This window comes from Dama dama, chromosome 5 (assembly GCF_033118175.1).
Source record: "Dama dama isolate Ldn47 chromosome 5, ASM3311817v1, whole genome shotgun sequence".
NCBI classification, from domain to species: domain Eukaryota; kingdom Metazoa; phylum Chordata; class Mammalia; order Artiodactyla; family Cervidae; genus Dama; species Dama dama.
The window spans coordinates 115,793,270-115,806,676 of NC_083685.1; the positions used below are offsets into that span (position 1 = coordinate 115,793,270).

At 46.5% G+C, this 13,407-nt stretch overlaps 1 protein-coding gene across 1 annotated transcript in view; it reads left to right on the forward strand.

Annotated features, from left to right (window-relative positions):
• The first annotated feature begins 9,978 nt into the window (after nucleotides 1-9,978).
• Nucleotides 9,979-13,407, forward strand: part of ITGB3 (integrin subunit beta 3) — a 60,719-nt gene continuing 57,290 nt past the window's right edge. Inside the window, exon 1 of the mRNA XM_061144293.1 lies at nucleotides 9,979-10,086. Within this exon, the coding sequence (XP_061000276.1) occupies nucleotides 10,020-10,086 (67 nt within the window). The 5' untranslated portion in view covers nucleotides 9,979-10,019. The remainder of the gene's footprint in view (nucleotides 10,087-13,407) is intronic.

Below are 13,407 nucleotides of genomic sequence, written 5' to 3' on the forward strand. Positions count from 1 at the left end.
CCGATTTAATTTTTTCCTTTATTCCAATAGGAATTTCTCGCATGAACATAGCAGGGCCCACTTGAAGCATTAGAGGGTATCGGGCAACCTGTAGCCCCACTTACAGTTAGGGAGACAGTGGGGTGTGGAATCAGAGGGACCTGCTTCTCAGTGCCCCTTTTGTTGCTTACTACCTAGGCACTCTTTTTTAAAAAAATAATAATTAACTAGGCTTCACTGGGTCTTAGTTGTGGCATGCGGGATCTAGTTACCTGACCAGGGATTGAACCCAGGCCCCCTGCATTGGTGGTGCAGAGTCTCAGCCAGTGGACCACCAGGGAAGTCACCCTAGGTGTTCTTCAGCTAACTATCCCACTTCTCTGAGCCTCTGTCTTTTCACTTATAAGATCAGGATTCCCATGCCTATTTTGTGCTGATTAAATAAAGTATGAAAAAATTCTTAGCATAGTATTTTGCATATAAAAATTACAAAATAAATGGGGTTTAATATAATAACAATAATAATAATAATTGTTCTGTCACCCTACTTAACCTCAGCGTCTGTAAAATAAGTTATTATGAGGATTAAGGGAGATGATCAATATTTATAAAGAAAGTGGTGTATAAAAAGAAAGATATTTATCTATTTATCAAAGAAGTGCTCTCAAATTCTAGTTCTTTTCCTTGGAGGAAAATCACACTTGGGGGAAAGGGCCTGGGTCAGCAGCTTGTGACAGTGAGGGGACATGGGGGGTGGCGGGGAGAGGCCATTCTCCGGCTGGAGAAGACCTGGGGAAATAACACTCCCCATTGGGAGGAACTGGGTTGAGGGATTGGGGAGTGGATTCAGGCAGGTTTGGGGGGACCCAGTGACTGGGCCCTGTTTCTTGGAGTGATGGTAAGGCCCTGTGGATACTGTTGACGTTGGGCCTTTCTGAGTCCTCAGTGGCCCAGAAGAAGGCCCCCCAGCCTCACGGACTAGGGCTCGACTCTAGGGCTCCCCTATCCCAAAGTGATAGTTCTTAACACATGGGTCATAGACCATTTAAGAAACTAGTGAAACCTAAGGACTATTTCTGTAGAAAACACAAACTTTTGGCTATCAGTGGGGGTTCACAGATCTTTTGAAATTCATCCAAGGACTTGTGGTGAAGAAACAATGTCCCTGGCTTCAGAATAGCCCTGATGCTTTAGGTGTTGGCAAGAAGAGTGGTCCATGAACTTGGGACAATCTGAGACTTGTCCCAGCAACACTGATTATGCTAAAGATCTTCCAGAGGTTGGAACAGGGACAGGGAACTCACCCAGGAGCTATATCAGGGGATGGTCAGTTTGACCAGCAAGGACCCTCCTCATAGCCTGTAACATCCCCCTGCCTCAATTAATCAGCTCACCTCAACTATAGCCCAGGGGGCTAGTGACAAGCAGCAACAATGAAGCAGTGGGTATCTTGACTTGCAGAGAAAATTTAGGGAATTCAGCATAGATGAACTGATGCTAGGGGGAAGAAATAGCTCACATTTATTGAGGATGAGATGGCTAGGTAGCATCACCGACTCAATGGATAGGAACTTGAGCAAACTCTGGGTTAGGACTCGGCACTTTGACTGTGGTGGCCTGGGTTCAGTCCTTTGTTGGGGAACTAAGATCCTACAAGCCACATGGGATGGCTGGAAAAAAAAGTCTGGAGCCCAGTTGCAAGTTTGGATTCACTAAAGCAGGGCCCCAAGGAAGGTGACTGAGAATAGAAAGATACCCAAAGAGGAATTTGGGGCCAGAAGTCAAGCAGCAGCTCTGTTACTGGAATGAGGCATCACCCTGGCTTGGGGGTTGGATGGAGTAAGTATCTGGATTGGTCTGAGACGGGGTGTGAGCAGTCATATGATGCCTTCTGTGCTCACAGAGCTTGAACCCAGGCTTGGCCAGGTGGTACTTTGTATGATAAGTTGAGATAGAAAGTCCTTGGGCTCTTACTTGTTCTTTTCAGCAAAGAAAGGCCTGGCTTATGTGAGAATGCACGCCAAGACAGAACTTGACTGTCTTAGGCCCAGTGGGGCTCAAGCTTTGGGAGGGCAGGGCCTGGTGCTCTTCACTACAGCATTCTCAGTATGCTGACACACAGCAGGTGCCTAATACATGCTTGTGAATGAATGTGAAATGCCAAGGCTGAGCTCATCCCTTCACAACTTTGATAAAAATCTACGGGTACTTTCCCATACAGCTCCCCAGAGCCTAGAAATTCCAAGTTCTATCATCTTTAAGTCAGTGTGGACTCTGAAAACTCATTTCCTTTAAGCCAAAGGAACAGCCCTGTCATCTCTCTCTCTCAATGGACAGAAGAGCCTCTGCCAAACGTGTAGGAGGACAATACTGTGAACCAATACACTTACTCCACACTCAAGACTCCTTAACTACAGGAACAAATTTTTAAAAAAGTCATTTATTTATTTGACTGCTGTGGGATCTTTGTTGCAGCATGCAAACTCTTAGTTGTGGTACGCAGAATCTAGTTCCCTGACCAGGGATGGAATCCAGGACCATGGCTTTGGAAGCTCGGAGTCTTAGCCACTAGACCACCAGGGAAGTCCTCAGAGGAATGAATTTGCATTGATAGACCTACAATATCTCCACAAATAATAAGAACAATAAGAACATACTTTTCTGTGTTTTTCAGATTCCAAAGGCTTTCATATCCCTGATTTCTAGAACCTCATAAACATGTGTGGGTGTTGGGAGTGAGTAGAGTGGGTTTGGGGGTGGGGAAAAGGGCAGGGAACAGTTATTTTTTATAGATAAGGAAAATGAATATAGGGAATTCCCTGGTGATCCAGTGGTTACGACTCAGTGCTTCATCAGCTTTGGTCCATGTGGGCGTGGGTTTGATCCCTCATCAGAGAACTCAGATCCCACAAGCTGAGAAGGAAGGCCAAAAAAAGAAAAAAGAAAGAAAGAAAAATGAGTATAGAGAGGATTTGGAGCGTTTTTAGGTCACTTAATCAGTAAGAGGTGGGGCAAGGATGTGAACCCAGGGACCTTCTGACTCTAAGTACAAAGGGGAAATAAACATGACCTTGAAGGAAAGAGATCCAGGAAATGGCCACAGAAGTGTTTCCTCCAACTTACCGTGGTGACAATGAGCAACTGGATGGAGTGGGGCTTCCCAAGGGGGCTGACAAGAGCACAGGGCAAGGTTCCCTATCCTGGTGTCAGCCTGGCCAAGGTCACTCAAGGAACCAGATAATGCGACTCCTGCATCTTAAATGGATCTTGGGGATGATCTGCCTGCCATGCATTGGATAGCCCTCCATGGTCCTACCCATTGCGGAATATGGCACTTGGATAAATCACGGGATAGACACTCAGATCTCCCAACATCACTGATTGATTAACAATTTTTTTAACATTAACCATCAAGGGCTGCTAATAAGATAAAAAGTAGGAAGAAATTATTTTATTTACCGAGGGCCTACTGAGTAATATAAAGATAAAAAGCTACTGCTCCTGTGCTCAAGGATCTCACTGTCTACCAGAGAGAGGTGATGGTGGGAGAGGCAGAGATGGATAAATAATCATGGAACTTCTGCTCCTGACTAGGACGAAGTGACAGGTATAGAACTCACTCTCCCACGATAATCAAGAATATATTCAGGCAAAATATTTGAGAAACTGCTTTAGACATTGAATATGGCTAGCAGAATTATAATCCTTGTGGGAAGAGAAACACATGAGGTGAGGAGCTCTACATTTGCCTAGGAGCTTTTGGCCTGGAGGAGCAGTGGGAATGCTTCTGGAATGCAGTGGGAGAAAGTGAAAGTGAAGTTGCTCAGTCATGTCTGACTCTTTGTGACCCCATGGACTGTAGCCTACCAAGCTCCTCCATCCATGGGATTCTCCAGGCAAGAATACTGGAGTGGGTTGCCATGTCCTTCTCCAGGGGATCTTCCCGACCCAGGGATCGAACCGGGTCTCCCGCATTGCAGGCAGACGCTTTAACCTCTGAGCCACCAGGAAAGCAGTGGGAGAAGGTGGAGTCTAATAAGGGCATGGTGATCTCACTGAGGTGAAAAGCATAGATTAGAGTTCAGGGCCTCTGAAGAAGCTGTAATTTGTGGGAAAGGCTTTTAGAGAGGGGGATGCTGAACAGAGGGGTGCCCCAGAAGTCTGCATGGGTGATCTCTACTGTCTTTGGACAAAGGCTGAGCTGCGCATGTGCATAGTTAGACTCTCTAGGGCTTAGCAGAGAGCAGCAGAGAGCTGAAGAGAACTCTAGAGGTGGCACATGGCTTAGAGATGGAGTTCTAGCCCAGTCAGAATGAGAAGATCTCACTAAACAACTTGGTGATACAGCTTAGATGATACAGAACGTCCATACCTTAGGAGTAAGGACCATGTTCTACAGGCACATACACACAAACACACTCTCTAAGATTAAGGATAGAATTTGAAATGACCAGCCCTCCCTGAAAAAGAATAAAACCATCCTGTCAAGATAACCTGCCAGTAATTTGTCTAATAGAACTAAATTCAGTTCTCCTCAAAGGAAGACAACATAAACTCTGAAATGAATAAGTCACAGTGTTAATATATAATCTAATATCACTATACATATGAAGAAGCAGAAACTTGGGGCCCACCATTTTTCAAAAGGCAATAAAGAAACACAGTTCCTGAGATGAGCTAGAATTAGCAGACTGGAATTTTAGAATACTGGTTATAATCATGTTTATGGTTTTTCCAGTGGTCATGTATGGATGTGAGAGTTGGACGATAAAGAAAGCTAAGCACCAAAGAATTGATGCTTTTGAACTGTGGTGTTGGAGAAGACTCTTGAGAGTCCCTTGGACTTCAAGAGATCCAACCAGTCCATCTTAAAGGAAATCAGTCCTGAATATTCATTGGAAGGACTGATGCTGAAGTTGAAACTCCAATACTTTGGCCACCTGATGTGAAGAGCTGACTCATCTGAAAAGACCCTGATGCTGGGAAAGATCGAGGGCAGGAGGAGAAGGGGACGACAGAGGATGAGATGGTTGGATGGCATCACTGACTCAATGGACATGGGTTTGGGTGAACTCCGGGAGTTGGTGATGGACAGGGAGGCCTAGCGTGCTGCGGTTCATGGGGTCACAAAGAGTCGGACATGACTGAGCAACTGAACTGAACTGAAGGACATAAAGGAAAATATAGACATAATTATTGAAGACATGGGGAATCTCTGCAGAGAAAGTGAAACTGTGAAAGAGAAGCATGGGAAAATTCTAGAACTTAAAACACAGTAGGCATAACAGCATAATAGAGACTGCAAAAGAAAGGGTTGGGAAACTTAAACAGAGATTACTATTTAATCAAAAAGCAAACAATAACGTTATTTAAAAAACCTGGAGTCTCAGTGACCTGTGGGATAGTTTATTTTAGATGATATCTAAAATACGTGTGGGCTTCTCTGGTGGCTCAGCGGTAAAGAATCTGCCTGCAATGCAGGAGACGCAAGTTTGATCCCTGGGTCAGGATGACCCCCTGGGGAAGGAAATGGCAACCCACTCCAGTATTCTTGCCTGGGAAATCTCATGGACAGAGGAGCCTGGCGGGTTACAGTCCATAGGGTTGCAAAACAGTCGGACTCGACTTAGTGACCAAACAACAACAAAACATGTGTAACTGGAGTTTCAGAAGGTAAGGAGAGAGAGAATGGGCAGAAAAAATATTGGAAGACATAATTGCTAAGGAGTTCCTATATTTGGTGAAAAATAAACCACTTACAATGTCTTCCCTGGTGGCTTAGACTGTAAAGCATCTGCCTGCAATGTGGGAGACCTGGGTTCGATCCCTGGGTCAGGAAGATCCCATGGAGAAGGAAATGGCAACCCACTCTTGCCTGGAAAATCCCATGGATGTAGGAGCCTGATAGGCTACAGTCCATGGGGTCGCAAAGAGTCGGACACAACTGAACGATTTCTCTTTCTTTCTCTTTCTACATAAGGAGAAGAGGGAGGCAGAGGATGAGAAGGTTGGATAGCATCACCAATTCAATGGACATGAACTTGGGCAAATTCTGGGAGAGAGTGAGGGACAGGGAAGCCTGGCGTGCTGCAGTCCATGGGGTCATGAAGAGTCAGACATGACTTAGTGACTGAATAACAACAATGAAAACCATTCAAGAGTCTACTAACCTTAAGTTGGTGAAGAAGAAAAGCACCTATTCATCTTACAATCAAACTGCTAAAAAACTGATAAAGAGTTAACTCAAAAGCAGCTAGTAACAAATCTGAGACAATCTGGGCAACAAAATAAGTTAGGATAGTTTTGTATTATAATTCATAGAATAAAATAAATATCCACAAATTCACACTGAATTTTAAAAATGAGAGAGAAGAGAGCAGGTCTTCCTTACTGTGGAATACTAATTAACAGCTATAGAAGGAAAAAATGGAAATAAAAAAATCACTATTAACGAAATATCACACTAACCAATTAATTGCAATCAAGAACCATTGATGGATGCTGAAATTAGTGGGTGAAAGTAGGAAGAGAAACAGGATATTTGCATAGAATTGAAGTATCTTTCCAGAAAATATTGATTAATTACAAAGAGCAAAATCGTTCTTTTATAGTAAAGAAACCTGACAGACATCACCTTCACCATGAGATCAAAGCAATAAGATTCATTGTTATGTCAAACACGACTTAATAATGAAACACCCGCCTCCCCCACACACACATGCATACACACACCCCGCCTGGTATAAGGTAATGACAAAGCACATATTTTTGTGATATTCTTGCTTAGAAAGCTTCAATACAATCATGAGAAAACACCAGACAAACCCAGAGTGAGGGCCATACTACACCATGTGTGTGTGTTTAGTCACTCTCTCAGTCATGGCCAACTCCTTGTGACCCCATGGACTGTAGCCCACCAGGCTCCTCTGTCCAGGCGATGCTCCAGGCAAGAATACTACATCATACTTGGCCTAATAATTGACACAAAAATGTCAAGGTGATGAAAAAAAAGAAAGACTGAGAAAATGTCAGAGATTGAAGGAGACAGAGGAAACATGATAACAATACAATACAGGATGCTGGATTGGATCTTAGAACAGAAAAAGAATATTAGTGGAATATTGGCAAAATTCAAATATTGTGTCTAGATTAGTTAATAGTATCATACTGAGCTTTCTGTGTTCAATAATTGCAATATGGCAGTACACAATGTTGACAGTAGGGGAAACGGAGTGAAGAATAAAAGGGAACTGAATATTTCGAAACTCTTCTGTAAGTGTAAATGATTAAAAAAAAAAAAAAAAAAACCCAGAGAGAAAAGACAAGGAAACAAGAATATATATGATGGGAATTCCTTGGTAGTCTAGTGGTTTAGACTCCATGCTTTCACTGATGAGAGCCCTGGTTTGATCCCTGGTTGGGGAACTAAAATTCCACACACCTCATGCTGAAGCCAGAAAAATAAATAAATAAAATAAATGATGGCTGGCTTCTCATCAGAAACAGTGGAACCAGAAAACAGTGGGACAACATCTATAAAGTACAGAAAGAAAAAATTACCCTATTAACCTAAAAATCTCTATATAAGAAGTATTATTAGAAATGAGACAAATAAAAATTGAGCATTTTGCTTTTTAGTCTCAAAGTCATGTCCAACTTTTTGCAACCCCATGCGCTGCAGCCCACTAGGCCTCCTCTGTCCATGGAATTCCTGGCAAGAACACTGGGGTGGTAGCCATTTTCTTCTCCTGGGGATCTTCCTGACCCAGGGATCGAACCTGGGTCTCTTGAGTCTCCTGCGTTTACAGGTAGATTCTTTACCACTGAGCATATTTATTGCCTTTAAAGTCTGCTAAAGATAGTTCTTCAGGCTGAAGGGATTGGAAACTTGGACAGCATATTTGCTGGACAGGTGTCCACCCCAAGTGGTTGGTACCAGCAGTGTTAGGCTGGGGAGACACCTAGGTGAATGGGAGATAGTTTATATACATGAGAATGAAGCAAATAAGTAAACATCTAGGTGGAGATGAAACCTGTGTGATCTGGATTTTGATCCACTGTTAAAACGACGACTGACCTAGACACCTTCCAGCAGTTAGGAACAGCGTATGGAGCTCAGGTCAGGAAGCCCAGTGACCCTTTGTGGGCGGCTCCTCCCCTGCCCCCTTGCAAATCACTAATGACACTTCTACTGATGTGTGCTCTTCTTTTTCCTAGTGTTTGGGAGGTCTGAAGAGGAAATGCCCATCTCTGCTGAGGGTGGGGCAGAAGGAAGAGAGGAGATCAGACATGATTATATGGAAGAGGTGACATCTGAGATGTTCTGATAAGTGGAATTTTCCATGTGGAAAGAGGAAGTAAGGTCAGTCAGACAGACAGGCAAGGAGTGTTTGGGAATGTTACATATCTTTTTGAGCTAGGATGGGAGGTGGGGCTGGAGACCTGAGGCAGGGCCAGTTTCCAGGTAACTTGTGCATCTCAGGAGAGGGCTTAGGGAAGCCCAAGGACAGCCTGGAAGGCTTTGGAGGAGCCCAACATCTGGAGAGATTCCAAATCCTGCCTGATGCCTCAGGGCTTTTTCTTTCCTTTTCTTCATTTAAAAAAATTTTTGGGCTGCTCTGGGTCACAGCTCTTCGTTGCTGAGTATGGCTATCCCAAGTTGCAGTTTTAGCAAGAGGGGGCTACTCTCTAGTTGCATTGTGTGGGCTTCTCATTGTGGTGGCTTCTCCTGTTGCAGAACCAACGCTCTAGGGTTCCAGGGCTCAGTCATTGCCGGGTACCGTCTTAGCTGCATGTGGGAACTTGGTTTCTGGACCAGAGAATGAACCCAGGTCCCCTGCAATGGCAAGTGAAAGTCACTCAGTCATGTCTGACTCTTTGAGACCCCATGGACTGTATAGTCCATGGAATGGGGACTATACAGTTCAAGGAATTCTCCAGGCAAGAATACTGGAATGGGTAGCGTTTCCTTTCTCCAGGGGATCTTCCCAACCCAGGGTTTGAACTCAGGTCTCCCACCTTGCAGGTGGATTCTACATCATTTGAACCACCAGGGAAGGCCCTGCATTGGCAAGCAGGTTCCTAACCACTGGACCACCAGGGAAGTCCTCAGACCTTGTTTTTCATTATCCTTAGAGCTTCCTATTGAGGCAGCCTGCACCAGCCCCTATCTGTGGTGGGCTCCTGCTCACAGTCCCAGCACTGTCGACTTTGAGCTTCCTGAAGTTTCTAGTTTGTGGAGGACCCAGAGACCCATAAGTAGGGATCCAGGGAGGCAGGAGGCCTTTGAAGAGAATGAGATAAAGCTCTAAAGCCTGTGAGTTTGAGTGCAGGCAGTATGTTGACTGCCTTGAAATGTTTATCAGATACTGTGCTTACTCCGTGCAAGCACCTATTTGCAGAGAAAGGTCCTTTATGCACATCAAGTGCTTACACAAACTTGAGATGCGGTCTTGTCTTCAAGAGGCTTACTGTTTACTGGAAAACCAAACTAATCCAAGATAAATATTAGTGAATAACAAAGTACTAAACAGGTGCCTGGCACAGAGTAGGCGTTCAGCAGGTTTGCCAATTAAATGAATGAACGTATCAATGACCGGAAAGTCAAGGTACAGAGGGCAGGTGCCCGAGGACCTCGAGGGAAAGAGAAAGCCGTGTGGGTGTCTCCGAAGAGAGGGCACAGGTTTCTGGCTTTTCTAAGCATACCAAGTGCCCGATGCGGACCCTGGGGCCAGGATGTCCCCGGAGGATGCGCCCTGGACCTCCCTGGGGTCCCAGTCTTGCCTTGCGTACCCGCAGGCGATCCTCGCGGGCTGAGCCGCAGCGGCAGAGAGGAGCGGCGGTTTCCCACTTTCCGCCCTGCGGTGGAGGGTCCGCAGAAAGGCCGGAGGGGAGGGAGCATCAGTCCACGGCCCGCCCCGTTGCGTCCCACCCACCGCGTCCCCTCCCCTCCGGCCCCGGGAAAAGCGGCCGCGGGCGCCGCCGCTCGCTGTGGGGCGGGAGGACGCTGCCGAGAGGGAGCGCGGCGGCGGGCGGACGAGATGCGAGTGCGGCGGCTCTGGGCCGCGGTGCTGATGGTGGGGGCGCTGGCGGGCGTCGGCGTCGGAGGTGAGTGGGGCTCCCGCGCGCTGGGGACCCGGGTCTCGGGTGAGCCGCGCCGCGCGTCCTGCCTCAGCCGAGTGTACAGAGCGGACGTGGAGCTGGGAAGCCGGTCGGGTGGGTCCTGCGCCCCTGCGCCAGAGTGCGCGGGGCCAGGCTGGAGCCGTCGGAGCTGGGAGCTGGGGACCTTCCGGGCTCCGCTGCGGTCAGGGCGAGCCACTACTTAGGGGCAAGTCCACCGGGACACCCAACTAACTCTTAAGCCGAGTTAGGCGCCTGTCCCGGGCGATCTCCACGTGAGCGGAGCGGTGGGCGCATCTCTGAGCCCGGAGTTCAGTCCCGGCTGCGCGCCTCGCAGGTGGTCCCGGCCGTACGAAGGCAGAGTGGCTCCCGGAGCCCGGGCGAGCTTCCCGGGGCTGTTCCCCCGCGTTGGCAGAGGGATGCGGTTGTCGCTTCTCAAATGAGAGCGTGTGCGCGCAGACTTACCGGTTACTCGACATTTCTCTTTCTCTTTGTGTACACGTTCTCCCAAGTTTTTGTCTGTTTAGTTTTTACTTGGAGGCTCCCCGCGGGAGCGATTCGGAGGAGGACGAGGGCTCTACCTCCTACAGTGTCCTAGGGTGGCGGCAGTAGCCTCCGTTTCCGGGACAAGCCCAGCATCCGAACACTCTCCACTGCGTGCGAACGGCCACGCCAGGGGTCCCCGGAGCTGGCTTGGCTCCCTGGCTTTGTCTCTCTTGCTGCCGCACGCGCACTGTCAGCTGCCAAGGCAGCTGGCACTCGGCCTCATTGGTGCTGGGAGGGGCACAGCCCAGGTTGCTCTTTCTGGTACTCGGGTGACCCTCCCAGGGGGAACTCTGTCTCTTGGTTCACTGCGGTGTTTCTCTGCAGAGGACGCACAAGTGTGCACATACCTACTTTTAGTGAAAAGAGTAGTACTCATGATAAGTAGTACTCCCTGTGGCTCCGTTGGCTAAGAATCCGCCTGCAATGCGGGACACCCCTATTCGATTCCTGGGTCTTGAAGATCCGCTGGAGAAGGGACAGGCTACCCACTCCAATTTTCTTGAGCTTCCATTGTGGTTCAGCTGGTAAAGAATCTGCCTGCAATGTGGGAGACCTGGTTTCCATCCCTGGGTTGGGAAGATCCCCTGGAGAAGGGAAAGGCTACCCACTCCAGTATTCTGGCCTGGAGAATTCCATGAACTGTATGGTCCATGAGGTTGCAAAGAGTCGGACAGGACTGAGTGACTTGCAATTTCACTTTTTCATGGTAAGACAATTTAGATTCTACAGATTAAGACTTATTGCTAAATCTGTCAGGAAATACTTGATGACTTCCTTTAAGACTCTTGTATGTGTAACAGATTGTCCAGGATAGGGCAACAGTATCTTAAAAAAAACCCAACACTTTATTGAGGTAGGACCCACATTTTAAAAGCTGTATATATTTAATGTATATGACTTGAATTTTGAGACAAGTATACACTCATGAGATCATCACCACATTTTACGATCCACAACTTAATGAAGGAGTTACAGATAATACATAGGGGGCTGTTTAAGTTATTGCTGCAGAAGCTTCCCATGTAGTAGATGCTCAAACAAGTCAACTGATATCTTTAGCCTGCAGTGAGTGGCCTGATGACTATGGCCCAGAATTATGAATCTCCAGCATTCAGCCCTGGGAGAGGTTAGAGTCTTGTTTCAGATGCTGTCTGAATGGAGAAGTCTGGAGGCAACTCGGCGTTCTCCGGCAGCGATGCCTGCTTCCGTGAACTTAAAACATTTTTTGCTTTCTTTTCACATCTACAGTTTTCTGAATTTCTGAATGATTTCTGAATCTAATCATTATGTATTTTTGCAGTTTTAGAAGTAAGATAATATGAGATAGAGTCTAGCATGGTGCTTGGTTCAGCTGGTGAAGATGAAGAGTGCATTTGTTATTTTGCTATCTCTCTCTCCACCCCTCACTTCTAGTATACTTTTTGTTGATCTGGTTTACACAGTTATAATGATTTGTATAGGATTCTACTGCGCTGACATACCTAAATTTGCATGAATTATTCTCTTGGGGATTTGTTTACAGGTTCATCACTGTGATTGGAGTGATTCCAGAGTGGTGAGGGGCTATGCTGAGTTAGCTAGCCCCAGAGAACCATTGAGAGGCAGGGTAGAGTCCTATTTAAGAGTATGGGCTCAGGACTTCCCTGGTGGTCCAGTGGCTAACTTTGGGTTCCCATTGCAAGGGGCACAGGTTTGATCCCTGGTCGGGGAACTAGATCCCACATGCTGCAATTAAGAGTTCACTTGCCACAACTAAAGATCCTGCATGCCTTAAGTGAGACCCAGTGCAGCCAAATAAACAAGTTAAATTTAAAAAAGAGGATGGGCTGTAAGCAACTTCCCTGATAGTCCAGGGGTTAAGACTTCATCCACCCTTCCACTGCAGTGGGTTCTGGTTCAATTTCTGGTCCAGAAGATTTGCTGATCCTGGAAGTTCCCCATCTGCGAGGTGTGGCCAAAACAACCCACAAAAACAAACAAACAAAACAAAAACAACAACAACAAAAATCAAAAACAAAGGACAAAAGATCATGAACTCTAGAGAAGACCTCCAAAGTAATAAACCCCCAGTAATAGCGGCTTTCTCAATGTCTCAGTGGGTAAAGAGTACACCTGCAATGCAGGAGACAAAGGAGATTCAGGTTTGGTCCCTGGATTGGGTAGATTCCCCTGGAGATGGAAATGGCATCCCACTTTAGTATTCTTGCCTGAAAAATCCCATGGACAGAGGAGCCTGGCAGGCTACAGTCCAAGGGTTGCAAAGAGTCAGACACGACTGAACAGAGCAGAGAGCAAAAGCAGTTTCAGTTATATTTCACACCACCCTCACTCCAGTGTTTATGACTGGGTTGCAGGGATCATCGGATCCCTGGGAGGCAGATATAGGATGAAAGTGGAGAGCTCTGTTGGAACCCAGTGTCGAAGGGACACAGACTGGATGGGGATGTCACAGAAAGGCTGTCCCAGTGTGGGATAGTCTGGTAAGGGGAGAAGAGAGGTTGTTTGGTGGTAGACTTGAGTTTTGGAATTCATGTGCAAAGATGATCTTTTTGACTTCACTCAAGAAATATTGGGTTTTGTGGCTTCCCCAAATATGGGTCTTTATTTTAACCCATGACCTACTGAGTAACAGGTTTGTTTTCTATCTAATTTGATTAGTTCTGAGCTGAGGTGCTGATTTCTCCTCCTGAATTTATAATCTAAAACTATCCAGCTGAAAGGAACTCTCAGCGCCTGGAGAGACAGAGCAGGGGGCTTTTTGGC